The sequence below is a fragment of the Episyrphus balteatus genome, chromosome 4 (genome assembly GCF_945859705.1).
Source record: "Episyrphus balteatus chromosome 4, idEpiBalt1.1, whole genome shotgun sequence".
In the NCBI taxonomy this organism is placed as follows: Eukaryota; Metazoa; Arthropoda; class Insecta; order Diptera; family Syrphidae; genus Episyrphus; species Episyrphus balteatus.
In genome coordinates, this window is record NC_079137.1 from 27,907,267 (window position 1) to 27,921,069 (window position 13,803).

A 13,803-nucleotide genomic window follows, 5' to 3' on the forward strand; every position below is an offset into this window, starting at 1 on the left:
TGATGAAAAATTTTCAGAATCTCGGGAGTGTTTTAAGTTTTAAAATTGTACACCAAAAAATCAATTTTAATTTTTTTTCATGTAATCCTTATAGTATTGAAATCAATTATCAAAACTTTCTATCCACTTTTATCGTTTTACCGAATTTTTATGTCAAGCACTTCAAAACTATTGTAATTTAGGTATCGATATTTTTCCCGTGTACACATTTTTTGTCAGCAACAGTTGAAATAAGGACACATTTCAACATTTGCTATAAAACGGTTTTTACTTTTGATACTTTGATTTGAGCAAAAGGCCACCTGATGGGTTGTAAAGAAAATAGGATTACAACTAAAGTAAAACCTGTTACGAAACCTTTTAGGTAAACTGTATTTTATATTTTATTCATTACGAAATTTATAAATCAGTAGTATGTTAAAAGCATCACCTAGGTACCCATCTAGATTTATAATTACAATTTTTGTGTAAAATTGCTTTCGATGTTATCATCGTAAGATATTCTCAATGATTTTTAGAACAGAAGATAGTATTTTATTGAAATATTTTGAGCCTAGGTAAATTACCATTGTTGAGGTACCAATTAAGGTCACTGCATTGACAATTGTAGGTAGTTTTTAAAAATACATATAAAATCAATGATGTGTATGGCGTATAAGTAACTTTATTTCTCGAGAAAAAAATAATTGTTTTTATATTATATCACTTTTTATATTTTTTTAACCATAACACGAAAGCGAGTGTACTAATGAAGTTTCTTACTGCATTACCAATTGCAAGTAGTTTTTAAAAATATAAATTAAAATAAATGATGTATGGCGTATACGTAACCTTTTTTAAAAAAAGAAAAACAATTGTATTTATATCTTTTTTAATATCATCTAAGCACTAATAATTTGCTCATAATATTAATTTTATTTTCATTTCAAATAGTGCTCCCTTTTTATCGATACAAAGGTTTTCTTTTAGACGAGATCATAATCAAATGCGATTTATTTAACAGATTTAAAGTCACACGTGATCGAGTAAAACGGACTTAGAATTCAATAATCATATCATAGTTGTTGTCATTCATTCATTCATTCATTCATCATTCATAGTTGTTGTTTAACTTATTGTTGGAATAAACCCCAGTACATTGCAAATGGGATATTTTCGAGTCTTTCTCAAAAGAAGCTTAAAACAGAGCCTATGAATACCTACGCCCCATTATTTTTAATACCAGAATGCTTTATCATTCAATTGGGATAGGAATTCCCACAAACTATCCAAATCACCAACGGCATCTGAATCTGTCTGATCTGATCTGATGTTTAGAGGGCCAAAAAGTTGAAAAGTTGAAATAAAACTGATTGTCTACATTGTATACATTGTCGACATTGATATGTAGAAAACGATGAATTGTCTACACGTATACAATCGTGTAGTCTACATTTTTTGTGTACATGGAACAACACTGCTGATTGAATCTGTTATATATTTTTAAGCACACAATTCAATTCAATGTTTAAAAAACTGCTTAATTTTTATATAGTACCGATCTCACATAAAGCATGGTTCAATTAAATAAATAAATGCAAATCCATCCAGTAGAAATCCAGTTACACTATACAGTATACATACCAACACTCTATACCATACACAACACAATAACTATAGGTAGGTATATTCATTGCAAAATTAAATAAGCCTCTTTTGCCAAAATCCATCAATATTCAATACAAAACAATTAAAATTCGTTCAGTTGTATACATTTATGCAATCGATATGGATTTGACATCCCCACATCACCTCCATAACCGCAAACAATTTGTCACTCTCAAATAGAATATAATACACACCTAGAGACGACCAATGTACTAGGCACGCTGACAACATCCCTGTCCCTGCTCAAACCCTCAAAACAATCGAATTAATTTTGTGTGAAACAACCATCATAGATATAATAAATTAATACAAATACCAACAACGACTCTCATATAATTTACGGATACAAAATGTAAGGATGTTGGCATACATACATATATGTATGTATTTATATAAATTATAATCCTTTTAGATTCTCCTAAATTAAGCTTTTCACCGTTCCGATGCTAGGTGCATGTTGTGTGTGTTCTTGGAAAGCTTACGCATTATAAATAGATCAAAATGTCAGCAGATAATTCCGACAAAAAATAATTGAAACCCACACACCATGAATGAATGAGCATGTGTGTCGGTGTCGGTATACTTTAGCTGTTTCTGTTTCTGTGCACTCACGTTGTGGCAAATCAATTTTAAATCTCCAGCCTCCTTAATTGGAATATAATTCTAGCAGAGTCCTGCGATAAAAACACGCAAACGTAATACTTTTTCTACAGCTCCGCTCAAGCTAATATCACAGACGTAGGCAACAAATTATTATTCCTTTCTTCCTCCAATATACGCACCATAATAACAGCTAATCTAGAAAATGTCCTGATTCAGGACCACCCCGGTGCGGTGATGGTGTTTCGTGTGTCCTGGGTAGCGGTAGGTGTATCAAATAAAACCAAAGAAAATATTCGCTCAGCGATGAAATGATCTAATAAAAAAGCGAAGTAAAACAAATTCAGCAATCGCTGTCGGTCGTAATTATTTATACAGCCACCCAACACACCTCTACCACAAAGGCACAAATACTATCCCAGCCCAGCACAGACACCATCAGCTCAATTCAACTTCACCCCAACCCCCACTTTTCTATGAATCTCAATCTAGTCTACACACACAAACACACAAACCTTGATGAACTGAAATGTGGCCATCGGTGGTAGGCGTTTGCTCTTTGGATAGAAGAAACTCCCTGCTGGATGTGCTGGGTATCTTGATGTGATGCGATAAATAACTCCTTGCGGGCTAGTTGGCCAATTGGGGGCGGTGAATGTGAATCCATTATCTGTGCCAGCATCTAGAGGATCCATTTCAACGGTAACTGTATCGATCCATGAGCCTCCGACGCAAAGCTGCAAAGAGAGAAAACGAGAAAATTAGAATTATGTTTAGTAGATGAAGCATGAAGGACGAAAAAAGAAACGAGCAAAGAAGTAGGATGCTATTAAAGGATATATTCCGGTTAATCTGTGTTTCGCAAAATCCTTATTAGACAAACGAATGCTATACAAGAATATATGCGTACAATAATATCCTGAAGCGCGCGTTATAGCACCAGGCTATAAGTGAGTGCATATTAAAGATAGGGCTGTTGTAGGAGTGTTGTAGGTGGAAGATATGTGTTTGGGGGAAAACTCTTTCTGTTTGTGGCAAAAAGAAATATTGCACCATAAAAAGCTTGCTGCCAAAGTCGTAGCCGAAGCTGAAGTTAGCGATGATGATGATTATGGCCGAAGGACTATTAAGCAAAATGTGCATGTGAAACACGCTTTGTGTGTGTTCTTTGTGAGATTTATGCCTTTTCAGAAACGAATCTACGAGAGATTTGAAATTAATTGAGATGAACTTTATTCCGTGTTCAAGTTGTGTGCAGGTATAACTACTAATTGATTTTAGATTGTACTTTGATTTGTGGCTTTAGCTTCGTTAGAAATAGAACATAAAATTATATTACCAGGTATCAGCAGAAAGGCAAAGATTTAGTGCGAAATGATTCTATAATTAGAGAATGGAGGTATGCAAGGCACACGGAATATTTATATTTCAGTGAATTTCATGGAAATATAAATTTGTTATTTTTGTATACAATTTTTACGACTTTAATAAAATATTTATATTTACTGCTTGAAATTATCCAAAAACATTTGAAGTTTAATTTGAAGAATTTGTAAAATAATTTCACAGTGCAATATTTTTTTTAAGAAGGTTTTTTAAATAAAGAAAAGGCTATCTTTATTTTGGTCATCTACCAAAAAATAGAATGAACCAAAAATATTTAGTTTATCTTAAATAAGCTTAAGTATGGGTATCTACGTGTTGAAATCTTCAAAAGTGTCTATGAAGAATCAAAACTGTGTGGTCATAGAAGTGTGAAGAATCATTTTAAGCCAAAATTTCACTTTGTTTTTTACGTTTTCCAAAAGAACTTACAATTTATTTTTTTTTTTAAATAAAGAAGAAGATAATACGAATTATATGTACCTACTAACTACTGAAAGCAGTAAAGTAGAAGAATAAGCACTATATTTAATTTTACGACCTTTAGTCCATATAAAAACAAAAAGTTTTTACGGTTTTTTTTACGATTTCATAAAAAAAAAAAATGGTTAGAACATTTTTAAAAGTTGCAAAATAAAAAACTTAACGAATAGAAAAAAGGGGGATTAGAATCAGAGGTTTTTGTGGAAAAGAACTTTTTAAAACCTAAAACAACTTTCAAAAAATCAATTTTCGGAAAAAATAGGGCTAGGTTAAAAACCGTTTTCTAGCTTTAAAACCCCCATTTTTGTAAAAAAAATTCAAAAAAAGTCGGTTTACGGACGATAATTTTACGCGATAACGTCATAAGAAAATAGGTTGTGTGCTTTTGTTAAAAGAAATTATCTAAAAACTATTTATTTGTCAACTTTCTTGTAAGAAAATTTATAAGATAATAATTCATAATTTACAAGAAAGAGCCAAAAAATACCTTTTTATTTTCTTTTATCATTATATTAATTTTTTTGTAAGAAAAGTTCAGGAAAAAATTATACCATTAAAAAAAACTAAATATTTCTTCTAAAGAATAAAACCATTTTTAAATTTTTGCGCAAAAAGTTTTAAAATAACTTATTAAAAACAATAATTTCTTATGAAAAAAGTGAAAAATTTCAGCTCAAAATATTTGTATTGACCATGTTTGTGCGACATCTACAAAAAGAGGTAGAATTTTTTAAACCCAATCACTTTTCATAAAAAAAAAACAAAAATATCAATCTTTTTGTATCTTCTCACGCCATTAAATCAATTTTTTTTCTATGACAACCTATATGAAATTTTATATCATAAAAAGCTTATTATTTCACCTTTCATTTGACGCTTCAATCATATTTCTACGATGTCTACAAAAAAGTTATAATTTTTTAAAGGTGGCTGGTCATGGGTAACAGATCTCCACAGCTGTTTTCAGGTATTTCTGAAGCTACATTGTGTAGCTAATAGTAAATGTACCGTTATGTGTGGTATATCAAATGAAAGGTAATATTTATCAGTATGCTCAATAAGGTTATTTATCTGTTGAAGAAAAAAACAGAACGCAGAGACTTAAAATAATCCGTATCAGACCCCTAATCTTTTTTTTTTACTATCTTTCGAATCACTACATTGTTTACTATTGTTAGCCTAACAATAGGTTTATCTATCGATTAAAAAAAATTCAACTTTCTGTAACTTCGCGTTTATAAAATAGCCACTTTTTTCAATTTTGTTTTACCCGTATCTTTCATTTGTATTCAACTTAAGGTTATTATCTTTCAGCTATAGAAGATTTTTGTATCTCGTATAGTTTATTTTTTTTTAATTTTTAATTGAAATTTCTGCCGCACTGCTAAAAATTTCAATTGGAACGGAAGGAAATGGCGTCACTTTTTCGTGGATGCTGCCATGGTTCATCGATTTATAAGGCGTTATCACGTCAAAAAAATATTGGAATATTCCGGAACAAATCGGGAACCACTTGGAACATTTTTCAACAATAATAATTTTATGTGAATTTAATAAATTTAGAGGTATGACATAATGTTCAATTTCTTTTTTCTGGCTTTAAAATCCCCATTTTTGTAAAAAAATTAAAAAAAAAAAAATAAATTGGAATATTTCGGAAGAATTCGGGAACAACTTGGAACATTTTTCAAAAAGTAAAAATTTTAGGTTTATTTATAAAATTCAAAGGTCTGGCATAATGTTCAATTATAGGTAATAAGAAATAAAGCATTTAGTGCACTGAGGGAAAAAACAACTTAAAATCAACGAAAACCACGTTGATTCAACTATTTTTCGCAATGATTTTGCGTTGAAGACGATTTTAAAATCAAAATAGAACATTGTTAGTTTAAAGTGATTTACCGTTATAAAACATCTTTAAATCAAAGTTGTTTTAAATTAAAAAAAGGCATCTTATTATTAAAGAAAAAAAACGAAAATTGGGCAGCAGCTGGGGATCGAACCTACAACTCTTGGGTTACTAGGCGAATGCTTTACCAACGTGCTATCTCACTGTTGAAAATTTGAGTGATAAAATGCAACAAAAGCTGAAGTCCGACAAAAATAAAAAAATTTCTTACGTTGTTTCAATTTTATTTTGAAGTTTCATGTTAATTTTTTCAACATTAAATCAACGTTGAATATATTACATTTTACGTTGCGTTTTTTCCCTCAGTGTGTGTGATATAAAAATCGAGTTATCGTAGGATCTTCTATGTAAACATTTCACAAGACTTGTGTAAAAACCTATGGTGAAATGGTTAGTATCCCAGCTTCGACCACCTAGGAACATTTTGTTCAATGTTACTGGCCATTGCGAGGAATTGACAAAGACTCCAAGAGTAACATTGTTATGAAAAAGTCCATCTCTGCTTATCCGCTCCAATTCGTCTTCAAATTGTAGGTCTCTGCCATACCTGCATATTAGTCACAAATTATTATATTATGATAAGATTTGTTCGTTCTTCAGATACATTCTCTAACAATAGAAACAGCTTTTTAATTGTATTGATTTGATTTTCCATCACAAAAAAAATTTCTGAATTCTTTTTTGTAAAAAAATCAAACATACATCACACTCAGCAAGTAAACTGATTAAACTCATTCTAAGCGTTTTGTTTGACAAATGAATTTAAACCCAATTCATGTTCTAAATTAATTGCAATTCACTTGATTTTAATTTGATTGTTCAATGTTAATTCCATTCGGTTATGACATGAGTTGAACTGCTTACTCCCCACTCGAATTCACCATAGAATTATCGCCAGTGTAGATAATAATCTTAAAACCCGACCCCACCCTTGGCTGTAATAGTCCTTATTTCAAGTACCTTTAGTTCTGCCCACACAGCCGACCGGAAACACTTCAAAAACTATGTATGTGTGTGGTTAACGTACCTGAAAGGAATCAACTCCAATGAACCAATCTGGCGATGGAACAATACGCGTCATTAGGGAAACCAAACTGTGATTGCTGTCCACAAAGAATTTCGCCTCACTTCGTCCGGCCCCCGTTGTTATCGCCGATACTACAAACTCATCGAAAACGCTACGTTGCAAAGATGAGGCTTCACTAGCGCCCCCTGAACCCGACGAGGATGATGACGTTGGCGTAGATAATGATGCTGAGGACGTCGTCGCTGATGTAAATGAATTTAATGTAATTCCTGGTGCTCCTCCTCCTGTGGTTGACTGCTGCTGGGATGTCTGTGATGATGATGATGATTCAAAGATATCTGATTTGCCAGTCTCAGCAAATTGCTTGACACCCGCCGAAGCCGGCTGTCCTATGTGAAATAGAGAAAACGACGAGTCATGGGTTCTTCCTGCAAAGACACAAACAAACAAAAATTAGATTCCTTTTAAACTCGTGAAATAAAAAAAAGGAGAAATAAAAAGGATATATCAAATGAGGAGATTATTACTTTTGTGATTTCCATTCGGAAAATCCTGTTTATGACATGAAAGGAAAATAAAAAAAAAAGAAATGGAAAAATGTCGTGATCCTTGAAGCGGATGCAACAAAACAAATTAAGCTTATCTAAAGAATTTTTCTATTATATCCATTTGTTAAGGAGTCATGTTGTCTGATGGAAGTAAGAAGCAAGGATAATGAAAATTGCCTTTTACTTTAACATGAAATAGGCCACCAAAAGCAATGGAAACAATAGAAAGGGAATACAGTCAGTCAGTCGGAGGAACAAAGGGAGTGAAAGAAAAAACAGCAAATCACATAGTGAAGAGCTTGGCATACAGACCATTAGGAAAATTAAGTCCCCGGCCTCTCTGCTGGTGCCACCCTTATTTTCAGGACCCTATTTCGGAAACGACAGTACCCATCATCATGTTGTTGATTATAAATTAAAAGTGCTTTCACTTAAAACCACCCAAGCTTATGTTACGAGAGAGAAGATCCATAAAAAGATTAAAAATCCAAACTTCAAAGAATTCAACGACTCACGGATACTAAAGGATGGGTTTTGAAAAAAAAAGGGGAGGAGCGGGTATGGGGGTGAGTGAACTGGGAGTCCATTCGGTGAATCAGAAAGTCTAAAAAGTTGTGTTTATCGACTCCTGCAGTGTACTTCGAAGTTTTGCTACAATTCACTAGAAAGTTTTTTTTATTTTTACACAGGTTCCTATGTGGGTTTTACTTTTTTTTGTACATTTCATACTGTTGGGTGCTTTTGTGTTGTTTCCGGACCACTTGATGAAAATGAAAAATAGGCTGAAGAGCCTGATGGATGCTGTAATACGGTAAATGCATGCTCCAGAGCAGTGTACTTGGGCAATGTACTTCAAAACTCAGTCAAGTGGATCAGCGCGCAAAAAAAAGTTTTTTTTCTTATTTTTTTTTTTGTTTGTTTTGTTTTTTGTTTTAATGAGAGCTCTCAGTTGCTGTAGTATGAGGGTGGTGAATTTTCTAGTGTAATCGTAAATTTTCTGGCGATGCAACAGAAACAGCATGTTTTTGGGTTTATTTGTGTGGATTTTATTTAAGTTTTTTGTATACAAAGAACATTAATAATGCAGTTTCGATTTATTTAATGAAGTTTGCAAGAGTTCAAGGATAAGTAATTTATTTGCTGTTTTTTTAAGAGAAATTATTATCTGATTATTCTCTCTACAAAGGAGATGGGGCAAAATTATATGGGACTTGGGCCATGAGCGTACATTAATGAGACTAGTCTCGAATTGAAGCTGGAGCTTAGTATATTCAATATATGAAGTTTTTTTTTAAATCGAAAGTCAGGGTCCTGAGATATAAGGCTCCAAAGTTCGTTCTGATAACCATTTTTTGTCCCTTTTATATACAAATATCATTAGAACTATAAGAGCTATATGCATGTTTTTGATGTCAAATGAAAGGTTGTTTTTGTGCCTTTTCAACAATATATAACACATATTACACATACAAAAGAAACGGCGAAAAAATAAAGAAAAAGTAAAATATTAACGAAAAAGAGAGTAATCCTGAACAAGTTTAAGGTTGACCTGAAAAAACGACAAAAACTAAGGATGAGGCTTTGTTCCTGAAAGCCTCTGCAATAATAATCCGCTTTTAACAAAATCGGATTAGATATTTTTTCGAGATATCCCCGTAAAAGGGTTTTTTTTTATGACAAATTCATACCAAAGCAAGGCACGAGTACGATAACTTAGGCGCCGAGAATTGACAACGGCTATTTGTAGAGGTGTTCAATACAAATATTTTTACTTACGGGAGGGGGGGGTCAATGTCCCTCCCTTTAGGCGGGAGGGGCAATTTTCAAAAGATATACTTGAAATCATAAAAAAATTATTAAAAAACAACGGCAATACTTACAGTTATCAATGATACTTTTTTCAAAAGCTAGAGTTATACACTTGATTTTAATTTTTAAATCAAGACATTTCAATCAATCGTTTTTGAAATAATCGATTTCAAAATCAACACTTGGGAAAAATAAGATTAAAAAAATACATTGGATACTATTTTTGTCAAGTTTTTCAATGAGAAATTCATTGATGAGTAAATTGTCTCAATAATTTCCTAATCAAACACTGAAAACCATATCTTCTTATGCCTTGCTTCTAGTTTTTGAGAAAAATGTAAAATAAGAAAACTTTTTTCAAATCCTTCAGTGGATTAAGTTTTTGGGGACTATTCTCTGCACCATCAGGGCTCTCCTGCGGTGAGCGTACAATGGGAATCTAGTTTTTTTTTAAGAAGAACAAAGCTCTTTACTGACTCTATGTATGAATATCGATCTTTTCTGATTTTTGATAATGGTAAACAGCCAAGAAAATAAAAATCTGATTAAGAAATTAGTTTTTCTATTTTTCATTTTTTTCAAAAACTAGAAGCAAAGCATAAGAAGATATGGTTTTCAGTGTTTGATTAGGAAATTATTGAGACAATTTACTCATCAATGAATTTCTCATTGAAAAACTTGACAAAAATAGTATCCAATGTATTTTTTTAATCTTATTTTTCCCAAGTGTTGATTTTGAAATCGATTATTTCAAAAACGATTGATTGAAATGTCTTGATTTAAAAATTAAAATCAAGTGTATAACTCTAGCTTTTGAAAAAAGTATCATTGATAACTGTAAGTGTTGCCGTTGTTTTTTAATAATTTTTTTATGATTTCAAGTATATCTTTTGAAAATTGCCCCTCCCGCCTAAAGGGAGGGACATTGACCCCCCCCTCCCGTAAGTAAAAATATTTGTATTGAACACCTCTACAAATAGCCGTTGTCAATTCTCGGCGCCTAAGTTATCGTACTCGTGCCTTGCTTTGGTATGAATTTTTCATAAAAAAAAACCCTTTTACGGGGATATCTCGAAAAAATATCTAATCCGATTTTGTTAAAAGCGGATTATTATTGCAGAGGCTTTCAGGAACAAAGCCTCATCCTTAGTTTTTGTCGTTTTTTCAGGTCAACCTTAAACTTGTTCAGGATTACTCTCTTTTTCGTTAATATTTTACTTTTTCTTTATTTTTTCGCCGTTTCTTTTGTATGTGTAATATGTGTTATATATTGTTGAAAAGGCACAAAAACAACCTTTCATTTGACATCAAAAACATGCATATAGCTCTTATAGTTCTAATGATATTTGTATATAAAAGGGACAAAAAATGGTTATCAGAACGAACTTTGGAGCCTTATATCTCAGGACCCTGACTTTCGATTTAAAAAAAAACTTCATATATTGAATATACTAAGCTCCAGCTTCAATTCGAGACTAGTCTCATTAATGTACGCTCATGGCCCAAAAACGCCCCATCTCCTTTATCTTGTATTAAAAAAAAGTGTAAAATTTAGGTATAGGATATTGTATCGAACGGAGAGTTGATTAACTCTCGTTCGATGTTTTCTTTTAACTGAACAGAGCTACCTTGTGCTCTCGTTCTATGTTTCTACGTTTTTATGCCTTTTTTCTCTCCATCTTATTGGAGAGAAACCATTTTTTCTTCAGTCTTGGCGCGGACTCGGAAGGATTAATACGGAAAGAATCGAAAGAATTATTTTAATTGTAAATCGAAAGAATTGTTTTAATCGGAAATCGAAAGAATTATTTTAATTGTAAATCGAAAGAATTGTTTTAATCGGAAATCGAAAGAATTGTTTAAATTGTAAATCAAAAGAATATCAAATCGGAAAGAATTGTAATTGGTAATCGGAAAGTTTTATACGAAGAAAGAATTATGTAAAGTGGAAAGAATAAACCGTGGTTTTTGCTAAGGCTTTTCCACGTTAAAAATTGGTTGTGTTTTATTTAATCGGGTTTTATTTAGGGTTTTATTGAGGGTTCCATTCAGGGTTCTATTAAGGGTTTTATTTAGTGCCGGGTTTCGGACTTGCGCTAAAACATTGGTCATTCGAGACAAATTTGAACCAGCGCCGTGGAAAGTTAATGCGTGTCGCGGAAAGAATATATATGTATGTTTTGATGTGCGTGTTTATGGTAATTTTTGCGGAAAGAGCACACGCATGCGAAAGTGGAAAGAATGTCGAAAGATTGTGCGGATAGATCCGAAAGTGCGGGAAAGATTGTGCAAATAAGTGCAAAAATCGAGCGAAAAGCTCTGGTGATATGTATGTAGATACACAACAAATTCAAATCCCAACGGAAAGAGGCGACATGTTGAGACACGCAAGGATAGAGTTTGTAGCAAGTCTGCACAAACGGAGAGATGGTAAGATCATTCCATATATGTAAAGAGGAAAGAATATGCCGCAACGGCATTTTCATTAAAATTTTATTTTCTCTTACGAGAGACTAAAAAATAAGCCACAACGGCATTTCAATTTTTCTCGCTTCAATCGCTTGAGAACGAAAGAATGTGCTACACCAGAACACACATACACTTCCTTATTTTTCTTCTCGAAAGAACCAAAAGAATATGCGCGCGCATCCTTTTTTTAAGACAAAAAAAGTGCGCTGCAAGCCTGCAAGAAATCAAAAGAATGTGCCACACCAGCACATATATACAACCTATTATTTTTCTCTTCGAAAGAAACGAAAAGAATATGCGCGCGCATCTTTTTGAACATAAAAAAGGCGCTGCAAGAAAACGAAAGAATGCCATCCACCACTTTTGTGAAGGCGAAAAAGAAACAACAGCACAAGTGAAATAGTTGTGCGCATGTCCTTGTTTCTACGGAAAGATTAGTGCACAGCTGCATGCTGCACATCAGGAAAGTATACTTACAATGTACATACGAATGTATGTACAAAAACGAAACGGAAAGAACTAAATTTAAAGAAAAAGGAAAGGTGAATCTAAAAACGAAAGAAGGATTAGAGAAGGAAAGAGAAAGATATATTATTTTTATTTATCGTGATGATGAGGTTGCTCTCTACTCATAAGAATGCTCGGACTTTCGGAAAGAACAAGAACATTTTGGTTGGAATGTATTTAAAACCTTATGACAAGACTTCAATTTTTTTGTTGTTTTGTTGGATAAATTTACTTGGAAATTTGGAAAGAAAAAGCATACAAATTATTTGGAAAGAAAGGATTGATCAAGACAAATAACTATGAAATACAGTCCACAGTTTTTTTATTATTACAATTGAGGTAGGGTTATTTGTGCGTGTTGTGTTGTTGTAGGAAAAGAGGAAAGTTGACTACAAGGTCGAAAATGAAAAGAATAAAGAATTTAACAAAAGGGAAAGAATTCGGTAAAGAAAAAATACGGAAAGAATAAAATTTATTGGAAAGAAAATGTAAAATAAGAATTTTTATGGAAAGGTAAAGTTTTTTTTTGTTGTTTTTGTCTTCTCTTGGAAAGCAATTCATGAATCTGGAGCAAATATTTGTTCGATTCTATTTAGTTTTGATGTTTACGGTTGTTTTTCTTCTTAAGGAAAACTCGTTCTGGTTGCTATATGCCATAACGGGGGGAGGAAAGGGGAAAGATAGTTAACAGACTGTTCTGTATGAATGGAAAGAATGTTCTGGATTGGATTGTGATGTGTGTGCGGAAGCTGTTTTGTCATGCTTGTATTGTTTTGATTTGGAAAGAATATTTTCGGAAAGAAAAGAGACAGATACAGGAATCTGTTTAGTCAATTTTGTTGGTTTATCGTGTTTGAAAAGAATGTTTTTGCAGAGAAAAGAGACGGGTACAGTGATCTGTTCTGTCATTTTTGTTGTTTTGGGAAAATGATTACGGAAAGAAAAGGAACAGATACAGTAATCTGTTATGGCATTGTTATTGTTTTGAAAGAATTTTTTTGGAAGGAAAAGGAAAAACAGATACAGTAGTCTGTTTTGTCATTTTTTATGGAAAAATGTTTTTTGACAAAATATATTCGACTTGGTGTTCACATTGTTCCCAAGATAGAGAGTATTTGGAAAAGATTACTTATTATAAAATAAATTCGATTTATTACACCTTGTTGCTAGGAAAGAAGATATTTTGGAACTAATATTTTCAAAGGAAAATATATTCGATTGTTCTCTTTATTTTTTAGTTGTCAGAAAGATATTTTGGACAGAATACTTTTGAAGAAAATTCGATTGATTTTTATTTTTAACAGAAAGAAATATTTTGGAAAGAATATTTTTAAGGAAAAATATATTCGATTTGTTATTTGCTCTGTTCTCAGAAAAAGAAATATTTTGGAAAGAATATTTTTGTGAAAATATATATCCGA

General features: G+C 32.3%; 1 protein-coding gene across 1 annotated transcript in view; it reads right to left on the bottom strand.

Moving 5' to 3' along the window:
- LOC129917667 (spondin-1) overlaps positions 1-13,803 on the bottom strand; it is a 115,857-nt gene that overhangs the window by 10,417 nt on the left and 91,637 nt on the right. The window contains exons 2-3 of the mRNA XM_055997707.1: positions 7,050-7,477; positions 2,763-2,984 (exon numbers count right to left, since the gene is read on the bottom strand). Of these exons, the coding sequence (XP_055853682.1) occupies positions 2,763-2,984; positions 7,050-7,477 (650 nt within the window). The remainder of the gene's footprint in view (positions 1-2,762; positions 2,985-7,049; positions 7,478-13,803) is intronic.